Genomic DNA, 15846 nt, shown 5'->3' with positions numbered 1-15846 from the left:
GATGTAACCTGTTCTTGTTATATAATAACTTTAGGCAACCCCACTTGAAGGTTCTGTCTAACATGAAAGCACTTCATCCTAAACATAGTGGAGGAGAAATCTGGCTAAATTGATCATCAAGAAAAAAAAATCAGGAGTTCCCTGGTTGCTTAAAGACTAGGATTTTGGGCTTTCACTGCTGTGGCCCAGGTTCAATCCCTGGTCAGTGAACTGAAACCCCACAAGCTGCAACTTAAATTTATTATTTAAAAAATTTTTCTTTGGCTGCGCCATGAAGCATACAGTTATCCCAGGTCAAACCCACACCCTCTGCAGTATAAGTGCAGTCTTAAACACTGGATCGCCAGGGAAGTCCCCTGTAAGTTAAATTTAATATCAGATTTAGCAGTCAATCCCCCATTCTCCCTTTGCACTTTTATGTTCCAGTGATCCTGAACTTCCCTTGTACTCTTTCTTTACTCTAGGCTTTTGTATTTGCTATCCCTTCTGACCATCCAATGTCAAGTCCCTTCATTTCCCCTCAGAGGTATGCCCCTCAAAGCCTTCTCTAACATCCTAAGTCTGGGTTAGATGTCTGCTACCAGAGCACCCTATGTGTCTTGTTTTACCTTTGTATCCCCATCACTTTGCACAGTTCCTGGCACAGAGTAGGAACTCAAATATTTATTGAACATAGCTTGGTCTGGTCTGAGTACCTTTTACAATAGGTTCCTTCAATCTGTGTGGAAAGGATGGAGTTAAAAAGGATGGAGTTAAGTAAGTCTATATACACTGAAAGACAGAGCTGGATGAGCTCTGTCCCCCTTTACACCGGGGTTCTACACGATTGTCTAGAGGTCCTGAAAGGTAGGGAATGTATTTTCTTCATCTCCATACCTAACAGCCCTAGCACTGTACTTACACATAGTAGGCATAATAATAAAAATAGCTCCATTTACTACATGCCAATTTGCCCCAAATACTTTATATAATTATCTTTAACCCTTACAAAAACTGTTGTTGTTATTGTTCAGTTGCTAAATCGTGTCCAACTCTTTGCAACCCCAAGGACTGTAGCCTGCCAAGCTCCTCTGTTCATCGGGTTTTCAGGCAGTAATACTGGAGTGGGTTGCTATTTCCTTCCTCATCAAAAACCCTGCGTTGAGGGTTCTATTAATCCTAATTTTATAAATAAGGAAACAAAGAATCAAATAGGTAGAACAATTTTCTCAGGTCACACAGTCTGTAAATAGCAGAGCCAAGATTTGAATACAGATCTGCATAGGACTGAAGTTTATTCTTTTTTCCTGCTGAAGTAACTTGAATTGAGGCAAAGTCTGGTCTGCTTGACAATCTGTGGAATACTTTAGAGACAAGACAGGAATAGAAAACTAGACAGGAGTGCTGTGCTGAGCTGAATATAGCAGGAATTCCTTGTAATGATTCAGAGAAAACAAAATTGTGGTCAGTTCCTGACCCACTAATGAGGCTGGGCAGGGTTGGGAATCCTCGGCAGCAGCATGGGACCAATGATCAAAACCAGATCCGAGGCATCACTCCCAAAGAGGAGCACAAGAAGGGAGCCTGGTGAGTCCATCTCCTTCACCCCCTGACTGCCCTCAGGTCTTTATTAGGTTTTAGGGTTACCCATTATGGGCAAGCAAACACTATGATGCTATAGATAACTCAAAATCATTGAAGGTCTGGAAACCAAGATCCAGCAGGAATCTTAAGGGAGCTAGGTTTGTAACGAGGGATTTAGTGAGACAAAATTTTCTAAGAGCTGTGAGATAGTTGAATGTCCTAATCACCTTATTTTTCTGAATTATTCAATCTTACTAGTCTGGGGAAGTACAAATGGTAAAGGCTAAACAGCCAGTCAGAACTGGGTTTGAGGAGAATGCCCTATTTGTCCAGTGGTTAGGACTTGGCACTTTCCCTGCCGGGACCTGGGTTAATCCCTGATCAGGGAACTAAGATTCTGCAAACCTTGTGTGTGGCAAAAAAAAAAAAGAAAAAAAAAGTGCGTTTGAATCCTAGCTCCATCAATTAATAGATATATGACCTTAGTCAAGCCACTAAACTTTCTTGGGCCTCAGTCTTTATATATATATAATCTAACTAGTTGTATTTTTACCTTACAAGATTAGAGATATTAAAAGCATACTGCCATTCACTAATAAAAACAAAGCAAGCAGTCAAACAAAATGATATGGTCTCTAAGGATTTAAACTCCACCGGAGAATGACATGCCATTCTATGGGATCACCTCTAACACACATATGTGTTCCCAGCACCATCGGTGTCACGCTTTTACTTGGTTAAAAAAAGAAAAAGACTGGCAAATTAATAAGATGTGGACTTATTTTACAACCAAAGAAACAGTTCATACCTCCTTTATGCCAAACTTTGAAGACCAGAGTTTGTTGTGGGTCCAAAAGAAGCTCTTTCGAAAGCCTAGTAAGTAAAACAAGCACCATAAATTACGTGTAGGAAGCTTCGCTAGTGAAATCCAGACTTGAAGGGTATCTTAAAGTTTGCAAATCATTTTCCTTTCATGCTCAGGACCATCTTCTAGGATATACTTTTATCCTCTAAAAGCAGGGGATGGAAGTTCAGAGAGGTGATGTAACTAGTAACTTGTCAAGAACTGAAAACACGCCACCCGGATGTGGTATTCTTTCCCCTGACACCAGTGGCCCCCATTTTATTGGAACAGGTAAGGATTCTTCTCATGTCTCGTGGTGGTAGGTGGAGGCGGTGAGAAGAGAGGAAAAGAATGTTCATTGAGCACCTACGCTGGGCTTAGCCTTCTGATTGCCTACATTTGGAGGCAGATTTGATATTTTAGATAAAGTACTGGCCATTATGGCCACAATTTCTGTAATTTCCAGTAGCTCACCACAGACAGTACTGAACTGTCACTGCAGTTAGAGCTCCTGACTCAGGTCAACCTCTCAAATTTCAAAAACACTGAACATGTGAGCAACTGCTGAGACTCAGCTAGGTACATAAACATTGTGAGAAAATAGCAGATCAGATACCATGTGTGTGGCTAGTGTTGGTGGACAAGAATTAAATTTTACAAAAGGTGATGCAGTGTAAAGATAATATTAACAATAATTAGTCACAGAACTCACACTTTTAATAATGATGAAACAGTAACAGCAGAAAAGGGAGGAGAGCCCTGAGCAGCAGGCCTCTGTGCCAGCGCCCACCTCTGAGCTGCGGGCCACATGGGTGACAGGACGGCTCCAAGTCCTCTGTTTCTGAGCTTTCAAATCAGATCTGACATTTGTTATGTACCTACCATGTACCATGAGATAATACTCCTAAATTTCATGTAATTTGGACCTCACAATAACTCTGTAAAAATTACCTCAACTTTATACATGATGAATCTGAGGCACAGAAATGTTATGTAACTTGTTCACACAGTTAGTGAATGACAGAGATGGGGTTGGAGGCCAAGTCTCTCTAGTTTCAAAGCCCAGGCTCTTCCTACTGCACCAGAAATCTTTTCCAAAGATGCATAATCCACAGCCTTTGGAGATCTCCACCTTCTTCACTTAGATAACTTGTATACATTCTTTCACACTTAGCTGAGGTATTTACAGGGATTGTCTTAATCCACTGTCTTTAATTCCCACTGCCCAAGAACACAGCAGAGCAAATAAGAGGACTCCATTGAATAACTTTTGAGTTGTACTGAGTAGAGTTAAAAAACACCACGGCAAAACCTTTAAACCACCACTAGCTGTGAATTCATAAGCATTAGGATTAAATAATCGTTTGACAAGGAAAGCGTTCTCCAAGTCTGCTCAGTATGGTAGTGTCTGTTATATTCCTCACTCTGAGTCTGTCTCTTGGAATAGAAAGCAGATTCTGGAAAGCTGATGGTACATCATAAAATACAAACCTTGACTGCTGTTGAAAATTCCAGATGGGGGAATCTGTGTTTTCAACCACTTGGGTGTAGATAGGAGATGGCTCATCAGCTGTTACAAAGGATACACAACAGCTGGGTATTGATACTTTCCGCTGTGTCAAGGGGCTCCCTGAAATAGGAAACAGTGAAGTGACTAAACTTTAGGCAACCAAAAAAGAATGTGCTGGAAGCCTCTCATTATACAGGCACAAGAAGAACCATTACTATGTTCTACCTTTGGGTCCCTGTGTCTGAAATGTTTCTGCTATTGAAACTGTTCTTTCAAGGCTCAGTTCATAAATACCATCCAGCAAGAAACAACTTCTCCCATCTCCTTGTACTCTGTGGGATGATGGAAAACACTGGATTAAGAGGAAAAAGACAGAACTACAAAGAACCTGGACTTAAAAGTCCGATGATCAATGACAGCTCTGCCACACACATTCTGTGCGACTTCGGCAATGTGTGACCTTGGGCACGGCCTATTTTGGCCACCCCCTCTTCAAACGACGTGTATGATACTTACATCTCCTCAGATGTTGTAAGGATTAAAAATAAATAACGGGGCTTCCCTGGTGGCTCAGTGGTGAAGAATCTGCCTGCCAATGAAGGAGACGTGGGTTCGATCCCTGGTCTGGAAAGATCCCTCATGCTGTGGAGCAACTAAGCCCATGTGCCACAACTACTGAGCCCACGAGCTGCAGCTACTGACGTCTGTGGGCTCTAAAGCCTGTGCTCTGCAACAAGAGAAGCCACCGCAACGTGCTGCAGCTAGAGGAGGCCTTGCTCACCGCAGCTACAGAAAAGCCCATGAAGCAACGAAGCTCAGCCAAAAATAAATAAAAATAAAATTATAAAAAAAATTATCACACAGATGGAGTCACATAGTATATAACCTTAAAAATAATAGTAGTAGATAACATATATCTCTTGCTGTGTGCCAGCATTCTTCTAAGAACTATATATGTATTAACTCACTTAATCCTTTCAAAAAACCTATGAGGAAGATATTATTATTCTCATTATATAGATGAAAAAAACTAGGGTATAGACAGACTGGCTACAACCTGGTAAAACCAGTTAACAAGCATATTCTTGAAAGAGCAGGGAAAAAAATGATTCTAATAAAATGGCAGTAATCAAAGAATAGCTAACAGAAATCAATAAAACAGCACTCATCATTACTAATGTGAAATGTACAGAATAACACTAATACTACCTTTATCTACTGAGCTATTGTCTTAAAAGTTTTTTTATTTTCATGAAACTTTACAGTACTACATGGACTGACTTGCTCAGCATCCACCCTCACTTACTTTTACTGTTTTGTATTCCTTTACTGTAGAGATTGAAAGGGTCACGACTCTGCTGTGCTAGAGAATGGATGGATACATACTGGTCTCTATGTATTAGACGCCATTACAACAGATTTGGAAGGCAGACGGGAGGCAGAGGCCATGTTCCTTTTCCATCTGCTACTAGCATGGATGACACTGAGTCTCCTGCTCTGGGGTTGTGTCGCTGGGTCCCCAGAGGCCCAATGGTAATAGAGATATTTCCTGATCCCTGGACTGCACTGTTGGCACTGTTATTTCTAACTTAAAAGATCCACTGGTTCTTTCCTAAAAGCTTAGCCTAGAGCCAACTCCCTGAGCCCTTCCAGTAACTTGAATACCTTAACATTCTACATTAAACTTCTCTCTGTTTAAAACAGCTGGAGCAAGTTGTTTCTGGCAGCTAGACTCTCCCTGACGTAGCTTCCATTTCTCTCTTTCTCAGTCTCACCCCCCTCTCTGTGTCTCCCATTTTTTTAGTAGGTCTCAAGTTTCTCAACTGATTTCTTCCAATAAAATGTCATAAATCCTCACAGCAAGGGAGATTCTATAATAATCTGTGTCTATGTTTCCCTCACTAAACTAAGAGTCTCTTAAATGCACAGAGCAGGCCCACAGCTCTTATGGTTTGCAGACTCCCTGTTGCCCTTGGTTTGAGAAGGTTGCCAGGGCTGAAGAAGAGAGAGCTACTAAGAAAAATGGGAGACACAGAGAGGAGGAGAGAGAGATGCTGGCTCGTATGCGTGCAGGGGGCACCTGCAGAGGACAGCAGCATCTGCTCAGGCCAGTACTGAGAGGTCAGCAGAGAGGACCACCTGGGCTTCTGGGAGACAGGACTCCTGGGTTCTGGTGTACTCTGCACTGATTTAGCGTGATATATTGGGTGCTTCACTCTGACCCTCTGGGCATCAAGTTTCTTTATCAGAAACATAAACCCTCAAATTACTTCGGTAATTACCTACGATAAATTCTATGATGCTAGACACCTACCAATACTGCCCAGATCTCTCTCTCATACCTCAACCCTCTCTTTTTAGGTTCACTATTTTTGAGGCTGCGATTTGCTAGAGGCCGTGAAACAGAAGTACTATTTCTACTTTGGAAAAAATTGTTCCTTATTCAGTCTTGAACAGAAACACTCCTTTCAGCCAAACAGGCAGGTGATAAAGAAATCAGTTTGGGAGAGCAAGTCTATCAGGTTTCCCTGGCTCTCCCCTTGCAGTTGGAAATCTGGCTGGGCCTGTTTACCTTCCTGAAAAAGGTCAAGTTCTGAAATACTTTTGGAGGCAGCCGAGATGAAAACCGCTATACCTCCTACTGAATTGGGACACACACTGAGAGCCGTTAAGAGGACTTGAGATGAGCCACCTTTACCATTTAAAAGTTTTCACTGAATTTTCTGTGTTTCACCTAAGTGTGGAAAGTAGTAGTTTTATGCATCAAAAATGGCATAATTTCTCCAATGAGATTAAAATAATAACTCCTTATTTTTTAATTTTTAAAATCTCTTGGCTGTACCACACAGCATATAGGATCTAGTTCCCTGATTAGGGATCATACCAGTGCCTCCTGCATTGGCAGCTCAGAATCTTAACCACTAGGGAAGTCCCATAACTCCTTATTTTAGTGTTGATAAGTTTTCTTATCAACACTAAATTTGTGCTGATAACATCCCTGAAAATCACATAAGATAGTGATTTATCTCTATCTGTAGTTTACAAACAAGGCAACCAAGGAACAGAGAGGTAAAGTGGCTTGCTCGTCACACATCTGGTCAACTGGAAGGTTTCCTAACTCATATTCCAGGGATATTCCATTGCAATAGTTCTAATTAATTCTACCTGGTTAAAAGAAAAGCTCTCCCTCTGGCCTGGAGTAAATAGATGGAAACTTTCCCTCAAGCAATGCCCAGATTTGTACATTAATAAAAACTTAGCTCAGTTTTGTTAAGCTATCATTAACTGACACCTGCTCTGTGGCTTACATGCACAGATGAGTCAGATCTGATTCTTGATCTGGAGGCAGACAAAAACAGATAATTATAATATAATACGATAAAGACTATACCAAAAGCACAGGGGGCTGTGGGAACGCAGAAGGACCTCTAACCCTGCCTGGGTAGTTGAAAGAGAACCTCTAAAGGCTGGTGATACTGAGGATGGTTTGGGTTTTCACTGGGTATAATTTAGATGACCTCAAATCACTTTACCTCTCTGTTCCTTGATGGCTTCATCTGTAAGACAGGGCGAGAGATACTCGTCATGTCTATCTTATGAGTACTGAAGCTGATTCTTGAAGGTTCCTCAGAGTTTTTTCAACAAAAGTATCCAAGAAACTCTTGTATTTCAGAACCAGGACCACAGTGGGGACTACACTGTCTCAGGTGTAAGGCATAATTCAGGGCTGTTTATGAGCCTCTGCATTCAGCTTTGCACTAAAGAGTCATTTGTTCCCTTCATCAATGAAGATGCTTCTAAGGCATGAGAGGGATGGACACATTGAGAACACTGCTGAAGGCAGGACGGTCAATTTGGATATTAAGGAAGCATCTACCCAGAATTTTCATAAGAACTTGGCAATTTATAGCTGACTCACAGCGTGGGATATGCTGGCCTCAGCTCCATATGCTTAGAGATGATCTTATAAGACTATTACATTTCACAGTCGAGGAAAAGAGAAATGGGTTGCCCAAAGTCACTATATAAGTTAATGGCTTAGCTAGGGCCAGAAGCCAGTCTTCTGAATCCCATTCCAGAAGTCTTTCTATTATATCATCATTTGGAAGTACATTTCAGAGAGATGATGTGCAGGTCTGTACACTAAGGGCCCAGCACAGAGTCTGAGTGAACCATCAATATTTGCGGGGGAGGGACTATATGGGCTTATCACTGTGAGAGTAGAACTTGGGAGACAAGAGATGCTTAATCTGCCCTGGCTAAACAGAAAGAGGCAAAAGAACAAGTGATTTACAGATTTGTAACTCATGCCAGAAATACAAGAGGCAGTGAGTATCGTATTCACAAACAAAAGGACATTATGCCTGCTTAGCTGCATCATGAAGACACAGGTATTGAGATACAGAAATAAACACACAGTCCCTGTCCCCAGGGAACAGACAGCCTAAGGAGAGACACATTAAGAAACATTTTCAGTACAGAATAATAAGTGATACGAAGGAGGAAACCTGTGTAGGGATGGTGGTGGAATAAGCAAGTTTTGGGAACAGAGAGGAAAGTATTCTACTAATAGAGGTGGTCAGTAGGCTGCAAAGTGTTAGTATCATCTAGTTTACTCTTGAAGGACGAGGAGCAAGTTCACTGAATAAGAGGGAAGCCATACCAGGTAGAGGAAAGACCATGATCAAGGGTAACATGATAGAGGATGGGGCACTGGCAAAAAGCAAATTGCCTAATATAGGAAAGAGTGAGAGATGAGGCTGGAAAGACTGATTAGGCCACACGGCAGTACTCTGTGTGCTAGGCCACTTGACTGCAGTGACATGAAGTCAACAAAGTATTTTAAGTGGAGAGATGAGGTCACATTTGTTGACCAGACATAATATAATCTCAGTAGTAGAATGAAGAAGATACTGAAGGAGAATACTGTTCACAGCAATTGTTGAGAGGGCAATCCCATTAATCTAAATTCCTGAAGCCTGAACATGCAAGGAATCAGTGAGAATAGAGAAAAGGTGATATAAAACTTTCTGGGTAAGAGGACATGATCTTATACCCTGTACTGGATACAGCAGTAACTTACTATCTATATGTTGAATGAATCTAATCCTTACTATCCTCTGTTAAAATTCCACATAAGCGACTTTCCTGCAGGAGAAGCAAAGTAGAAAATCACAGAACATATTAAAAGGAGAGAAAGGGCATTTGAACAAGGTCTCTGCTTCCTCATTTAATATTTACTGCTTGTATTATATGTTAGACATAGTTCGAGGTGTTGGGGATTTAGCAGTCAATAAATCAAAAAACTGCTGTCTCTCTAGAACTGCTGTCTTTCTAGAAAGACGGAAGATAAACAAAATACACTATTTAAAGGCCATAGACAAAAATAAAGCAGGAAAAAGGGATAGGTATTGTTGGGGGAGGCTGTAAGTTTAGATGGGTGACCAAGGAAGGTCTAGCTGAGTCAGTGATTTCAGTAAAGCCAGGCCAAAAGTGAAGAATGTTCCAGGCACACAGTGAACATCAGATTCAAAAGCCTCAAAGCAGGAGTCTGCCTATACATTCAAGAAAAAAGCAAAGAGGCCAGCATGGCTGGAACAAGGTGACAGAGAGAAAGAGCAGGTTGCTGGGGAGAATTTGGTAACTGGTAACTGGGGAAGGGAGAAAGGAATCTAGGCTAAGAAAGGTGCATGAGCCAGGGACTGGCTTGCTATTTATTATGACTAGAAGGGAAAGAAAGTCACTATGGTGCCACCACTGTGTCCACGGCCCCTCTAAAATCACGTCAGTTCATCATATCCCCTTATCTGGGTGATCATCTCCTAGGGGACAGAAACTGTGTGCCATTTGCTCTGGACTTTCTGTACCTGGCACTGGCCTAACATTTACTACTTGCTGAACTGAACTACCATTCTTGCAACATAAGCACAGGACTGGACATACAGTACATAATTACCCTGGCAATACACAGCGTAAGCAGGACTAAATGATAAACACAGATAAACTGATAAATACATCCGGAGAGGCAAGGTAAAGACTGTGTACTAGACCAAAGAGCACAGGCTTTAGGTGAAATTCCTTTAGGTCAGGCTTTAGGATTAAAATTCCAGCTCTATAGAGCTTATCAACTGTGTAACTCAAGTCATTTGTTTTGTGAGCTTCAGTTTCCTCATTTATGAAATGGTTATGTACTGTAATCTGCTCATAAAATAATCCTTTGTGCTAAGGATTAAAGTGAAAGTCACTCAGTCTTGTCCAACTTTGTGACCCCATGGACTATATATAGTCCATGGAATTCTCTAGGCCAGACTACTGGAGTGGGTGAAAGTGAAGTCACTCAGTCGTGTCTTACTCTTTGAGACCCCATGGACTGTAGCCTACCACGCTCCTCCATCCATGGGATTTTCCAGGCAGGAGTACTGGAGTGGGTTGCCATTTCCTTCTCCAGAGGATCTTCCCAACCCAGGGATCAAACCCGGGTCTCCTGCATTGTAGGCAGACGCTTTACCATCTGAGCCACCAGGGAAGTCAGAGGATCTTCCCAACCCAGGGATCGAACCCAGGTCTCCTGCATTGCAGGCATATTCTTTACCAGTTGAGCCACAAGGGAAGCCCAAGAATACTGGATAGTGGTAAGGATTAAGTGAGATAATTAATGTACAAAAGTAAGAGTAGAATTTGGTACAAAGAGATGTTCAATAAATTACTGCTAATTGTCAAGCCATATTTCAAAATGCAATTTGCTGTCTAACTGAGAAGTTACAAGCATATTTTGCTTTTTGCAACATGGAGGCAACCCCTAAAACGGAACATAACAATGTTTTTGCACATTAAATTTTATTTTCAATGCAAAAACAAAAACCCAAAACAATTTTTGCAAAAATCAAAAGCTTTTTTGTGCTGTCCTTAAATTCATTCCTTATCAGACTTGTCACAGATGGGCTGCATTGGTAGGGCAGACAAAAAGCGTAAACTGTTTCCTAATTTTGTGACTCATACGGGACCTCAGTATCTCTAATACAGCACAGCAAGATTGTATGTGGAGAAGACTCTGTCCTGAGACAGAACGCTTCAAGGTCTCTGACACACAAAGGTGATGAGAAGGTTGAGAACCTCAGGGTCTTTGTAGAAGCTTATAATTCTGGAAGTAACATCTGTTGGTAGTATGTATATGGAGAAATAGAAATAAAAGACAGATAACAGCTACTGTGAGCATGAATTCTGTTTCTGTTCCAAAGTAATAAGGATACACAGCAAAAACTGAGAGGCAACACAGAATCTGTAGGAGCCAAGCAGGAAGGCCAAATCAAAAGACATACATTGAAATCTTCTGGACTCACAAAGCTATGGATTTTTAGCTCTCAGAATAATCACATTTCTCAGAACTGATAATCACAGCCATTTACAGATGAGAAATTCAAGACAAAGAGAGACAATAACTGCTCAAAGTCATAAACATACACAACTTATTGCCTGGAAATACAGGGCTGAATATAATCCTACTAGAATGTAAGCTTCATATGCTAAGTCACTTCAGTCGTGTCCGACTCTGTGCGACCCCATAGATAGCAGCCCACCAGGCTCTCCCGTCCCTGGGAATTCTCCAGGCAAGAACACTGGAGTGGGTTGCCATTTCCTTCTCCAATGCAGGAAAGTGAAAAGTGAAAGTGAAGTCTCTCAGTGGTGTCCGACCCTCAGCGACCCCATGGACTGCAGCCTTCCAGGCTCCTCCGTCCATGGGATTTTCCAGGCAAGAGTACTGGAGTGGGGTGCCATTGCCTTCTCCAAGCTTCATAAGGGCACTATTATTGTCATTTTGTTCACTGCTTTATCCCCAGCACCATGGACAGTGCTCACACAGCAAATAGGATATGTTTTGTTGCTGAAGCGCCCGGAACCAGCCCCGGCTGATCCAGGGTATTCGAAGGAGAGACAGCATAGGCGAGGATCAGGATATAATAGCTTCAATTAGATATTAATTAAAGATATAAAGAGTAATAGAATAAGGATAGCTCAGTAGGAAAATTCAGTGGAGAAAAGAGGCTGAGTGGCTTGGTTTACGCGGGAGACCAATAAAACTTCAAGACAAGAAGTTTGCACCACTTACGTAGGCCACAGGCGTCCTTCCGTTCTCCCGAAGGAGAGGAGACACTGAGGCCTCCCCGGTCGGATCTTAGAAGCCCAGGCATAATTAGTAAGCATGGTGTGTTCCGCGCTCCAGATGGAGACTCAGCCAGAGTGGGAGAGAGAGCGACATGGGGAGACCAGTATTTCGAGAAACTGATCCCAATTCTTTATTTTCCATGGTCTACTTTTATACACTGAGATGTTATGCAAGAGTCACGTGGGGTCAGCAGACCTGACTTTTATCAAAGTCAGGTGCTTCATACAAATGTATACAGAGGTCTTAGGGGTGTTACATCATCTTCTGGCCAGGGGGGCCTGCTGACAATTTATGACCCTCTCCTTGTGACAACGGTCAGTCAACCAGGACACTTATTTCTCCAGGGGTGATTATTCTTAAAACAGACACCACCCAAATAAAGTTACATTCCTATAGGGTGAGGGTGTAGTGGGTTTTAGTTAAGGAAAGAATTTACTTAGCCTAAGGTCTAACGTGATTAATATCAAAGGTTAATACTTATTTCTTCTATATATTCATTAATGTGTGTAAGGGCAGGGGATGTGGAGACTTAGCAACAAACATTGGCTCAACAAATGAAAAACCCTTCACCAATATAATTTCTAATCAGCCCATTATACTTATACTAATAGTTTTCTAACTTTTCTAAGGTTTTTAGAAGGTTTAAAGCATCTCGTGCCTCTCACGGTTGGGAGGCTGTGAGCAATCACATGTGGCCGGACAAGCCTGTCAGGCAGGCTAGAGAACCTTCAGAGGAGTTTGTAGGTTAAAACACTCTTATCACGCCCAGAAATTATTATTAACTGGAGCTCTAAGTTAACTCCTTCTCCGAAAGAGGTGGTGGGGAACAGCCCCCCGTAAAGTCAGAGGTGTAGGTGAGCACAAAGTAGTAAAGTAGGCAGGCTCTGGTTATGGGGGTAGATGCTCGAGGATTTCCAGGGGGACTCCTGAGGCTCGATCCCACCTTTGCGTGTGTCGAGCCTCCTTCCTCATGACCTTTGCCATGGGCGGAGTACCTCACTCTGGCCCCCAACACTGAAGGAATGAATAAATGAATGAGATAAGGTCTCTGCTCTTAAACAGCTCCTACCTAGCAGAAAAGAAAATCATGCAAATAATGTTAACATTAATATATGCAATATATGCTATGATAAAAAGGGCAAAAGTGCTAAGAGAGCAAATAGGTGGTAAATAGGTGGTAAGAGAGCAAATAGGAAACTCTGGTAAATGGTGATGTTTGTGCTGAGTCTTGAGAGATGAATTGGAATTAAGCAGGCAAAAGAGTAGGGTGATGGCAAAAGGGAAAATTTTAGGAGCGATTACAAGGCTGAATAAAAGTAGGGCGAGGGCGAAAAAAATGTAGGGCAGGGGTTCTTTGTGCCATGGATTACTTTGGCCATCTGGGGATGTCTATGGGCCTCTTCTAGTAGTATTTTTTTTTTTTATGAATAATGTAAAATACATAAGATTACAAAGAAATCAAAGTTATCAAAACATTAAAAAACTGTGACACAGCAAATACATGTGTTTTATTAATATACAACAAGATTAAGTTTTAGGTTTAATAATTACTTTGGTTTAATAACTACTGAAATTTTGAAGTAATGACAGGAATAAATGACATGCAAGATATCTGCAGTAACTAAAATGGGATATGAAAATACCTGTGATTTCTATAGTTGACAGCATCATGCTGCTGCTGCTAAGTCACTTCAGTCGTGTCCAACTCTGTGTGACCCCATAGATGGCAGTCACCAGGCTCCCATCCCTGGGATTCTCCAGGCAAAAACACTGGAGTGGGTTGCCATTTCTTTCTCCAATGCATGAAAGTGAAAAGTGAAAGTGAAGTCGCTCAGTCATGTCCGATTCTTTGCGGCCCCATGGACTCCAGCCTACCAGGCTCCTCCGTCCATGGGATTTTCCTTGCAAGAGTACTGGAGTGGGGTACCATCGCCTTCTCCTACTAGGCTCTATTGCCTACACTCACAATTGGAAGAAACGTTCAATTTTAGTTGCTGCTGTGCTCCTGTTTAGTCTCTGAGTCATGTCCAACTCTTTGCGACCCCATGGACTGTGGCCCGCCAGACTCCTCTGTCCATGGGATTTCCCAGGCAAGAATACTGGAGTGGGTTTCTATTTCCTTCTCCAGGGGATCTTCCTGATCCAGGAATTAAACCCATGTCTCCTGCTTGGCAGGCAGATTCTTTACTGCTGGGCTACCTGGAAAACCTCAATTTTAGTTAGAGGTTAATAAAAATAAAGATGTAATTATTTTCCTATCCAAGATCACCTACCCTGACTTTAATCCTTGGATTCCTGAGGGCTTATGGATCCAGTGCTAAGAATCCTTGGCCCTAGCTATATAATGAAGAGGGATAAAGTCGGTATGAACAGAGACCAAGGTAGAGATCTAACAGAAATTTCAGAGACACAGCAATTTAATGATCTGGGGCTTTGATGGTGAAAAATGAAAAGAGGTGCATCTAAATTGATACTCTGGTTTCTGGACTGAGTAATTTTTGATACACAAAATTAAGATAACTGAGAAGGCCCACTTAGGTTCAGAAAGGCTTTCACACTGCTTAAACCTTTAGGCTTGAAAAATATACTTATTACTGATTAAGATGATTAACAATTCCTCCAGACCCTGTCATGAGTAGAAAGACTTATGAAGACAGGACTGTAGCCTGCAGAGTCAGATACCTGTTTATAGGTAAGTGAGAAGAACATACCTTTCAAGCTTAAGTGCATTGCTCTCTCTACCAGAATGCTGACTGTGAAAGTTCCATCTGACTCAGGAGGGCCCTCCTGGGCTGGGCAGACTTCAGCTGTGGTGTTGTTGCAGGGGACCTGGGTGGAGGCTGGAGACTTCTGGTGGCCATGTGGTGGAGAGAGCTGGATCTCATCAATTCCTCTGGGGACCTGCTCAGACTCACTGTGGCTGCTGCAGTCCATTGAGTCCAGCTCATGAGTGGGCCCAGGGTGTGAAGAAAGAGAGGAAAGAACCACATGAACTCTCAAGGCAGCTCCCGAGAGGTTCGAAGCGTTTCGTCCAAATAGGGGATAAACACCTGCAACAGGATGGAGAAGAATAAATTGAGGCAAGCAGGAACACTTTCTAAACCTGGAGATGTTCACTGAGGGTGCTTGTGGTCCTCTCTTGTTTGGTAGGGCCACAGGCCCTAACTTACCAATTTGCAAAAGAAACTGTGAGGTTAATATACACTGAGAGAGTTTTTACTGTCTCCCCTGCAACTCTCCAATTCTATCTGAAATAATGGAAAGTAATGAGAGGCTAGATTTTAAGCCAAAGCTGAATGACTACAAGGCACAGCTGCTACAGAAGGAATCCATGAGCTGAGGAATCCATGAGCTAGACTTAAATGACTTCTGGAGTCTCTTAAAAGTTTAACATTTGATGAAATCAAGAGTAGCCTGTCTTTTCTTCCATAAGTCCTACTGGTTCCTCTTCTTTGGCCTCTTATTAGGAATCTGACTTGATGCTCAATTTAGCCTGTTTCACCAAATAAATAGGTTTTGGCAGTAACCCTGAAGATCATTTGGAAGGGAAAGAGGAGGTGGTGGCAGGAGGCTAAAAGAAAAGGGAATATCTTACACTTTACTGTATGTATTTACTACTGTATTCCCCCATTAAACAACAAGTTCATTAACTATTTTTGACTTATCTTTTGAATTCCTAGGGTCATGTACATAGAGCAAATACTGAACAAATGCTCGAAAGAAAAGCACCCATAATGTCACTTGCAAAATACTACCTTTTTCCTT

The 15846-nt window shown here is 41.9% G+C and overlaps 1 protein-coding gene across 1 annotated transcript in view; it reads right to left on the bottom strand.

The window, feature by feature from the left end:
* The window catches only part of C2CD3 (C2 calcium dependent domain containing 3), a 126886-nt gene that overhangs the window by 33482 nt on the left and 77558 nt on the right, over nucleotides 1-15846 (bottom strand). The window contains exons 24-26 of the mRNA XM_027562924.1: nucleotides 14793-15131; nucleotides 3899-4037; nucleotides 2372-2436 (exon numbers count right to left, since the gene is read on the bottom strand). Coding sequence (XP_027418725.1) covers nucleotides 2372-2436; nucleotides 3899-4037; nucleotides 14793-15131 — 543 coding nt within the window. The remainder of the gene's footprint in view (nucleotides 1-2371; nucleotides 2437-3898; nucleotides 4038-14792; nucleotides 15132-15846) is intronic.

Source organism: Bos indicus x Bos taurus, chromosome 15, assembly GCF_003369695.1.
Source record: "Bos indicus x Bos taurus breed Angus x Brahman F1 hybrid chromosome 15, Bos_hybrid_MaternalHap_v2.0, whole genome shotgun sequence".
Lineage (NCBI taxonomy): Eukaryota > Metazoa > Chordata > Mammalia > Artiodactyla > Bovidae > Bos > Bos indicus x Bos taurus.
Note: the sequence above shows the minus strand (reverse complement) of the source record. Positions and strands in the feature narration are given on the sequence as shown.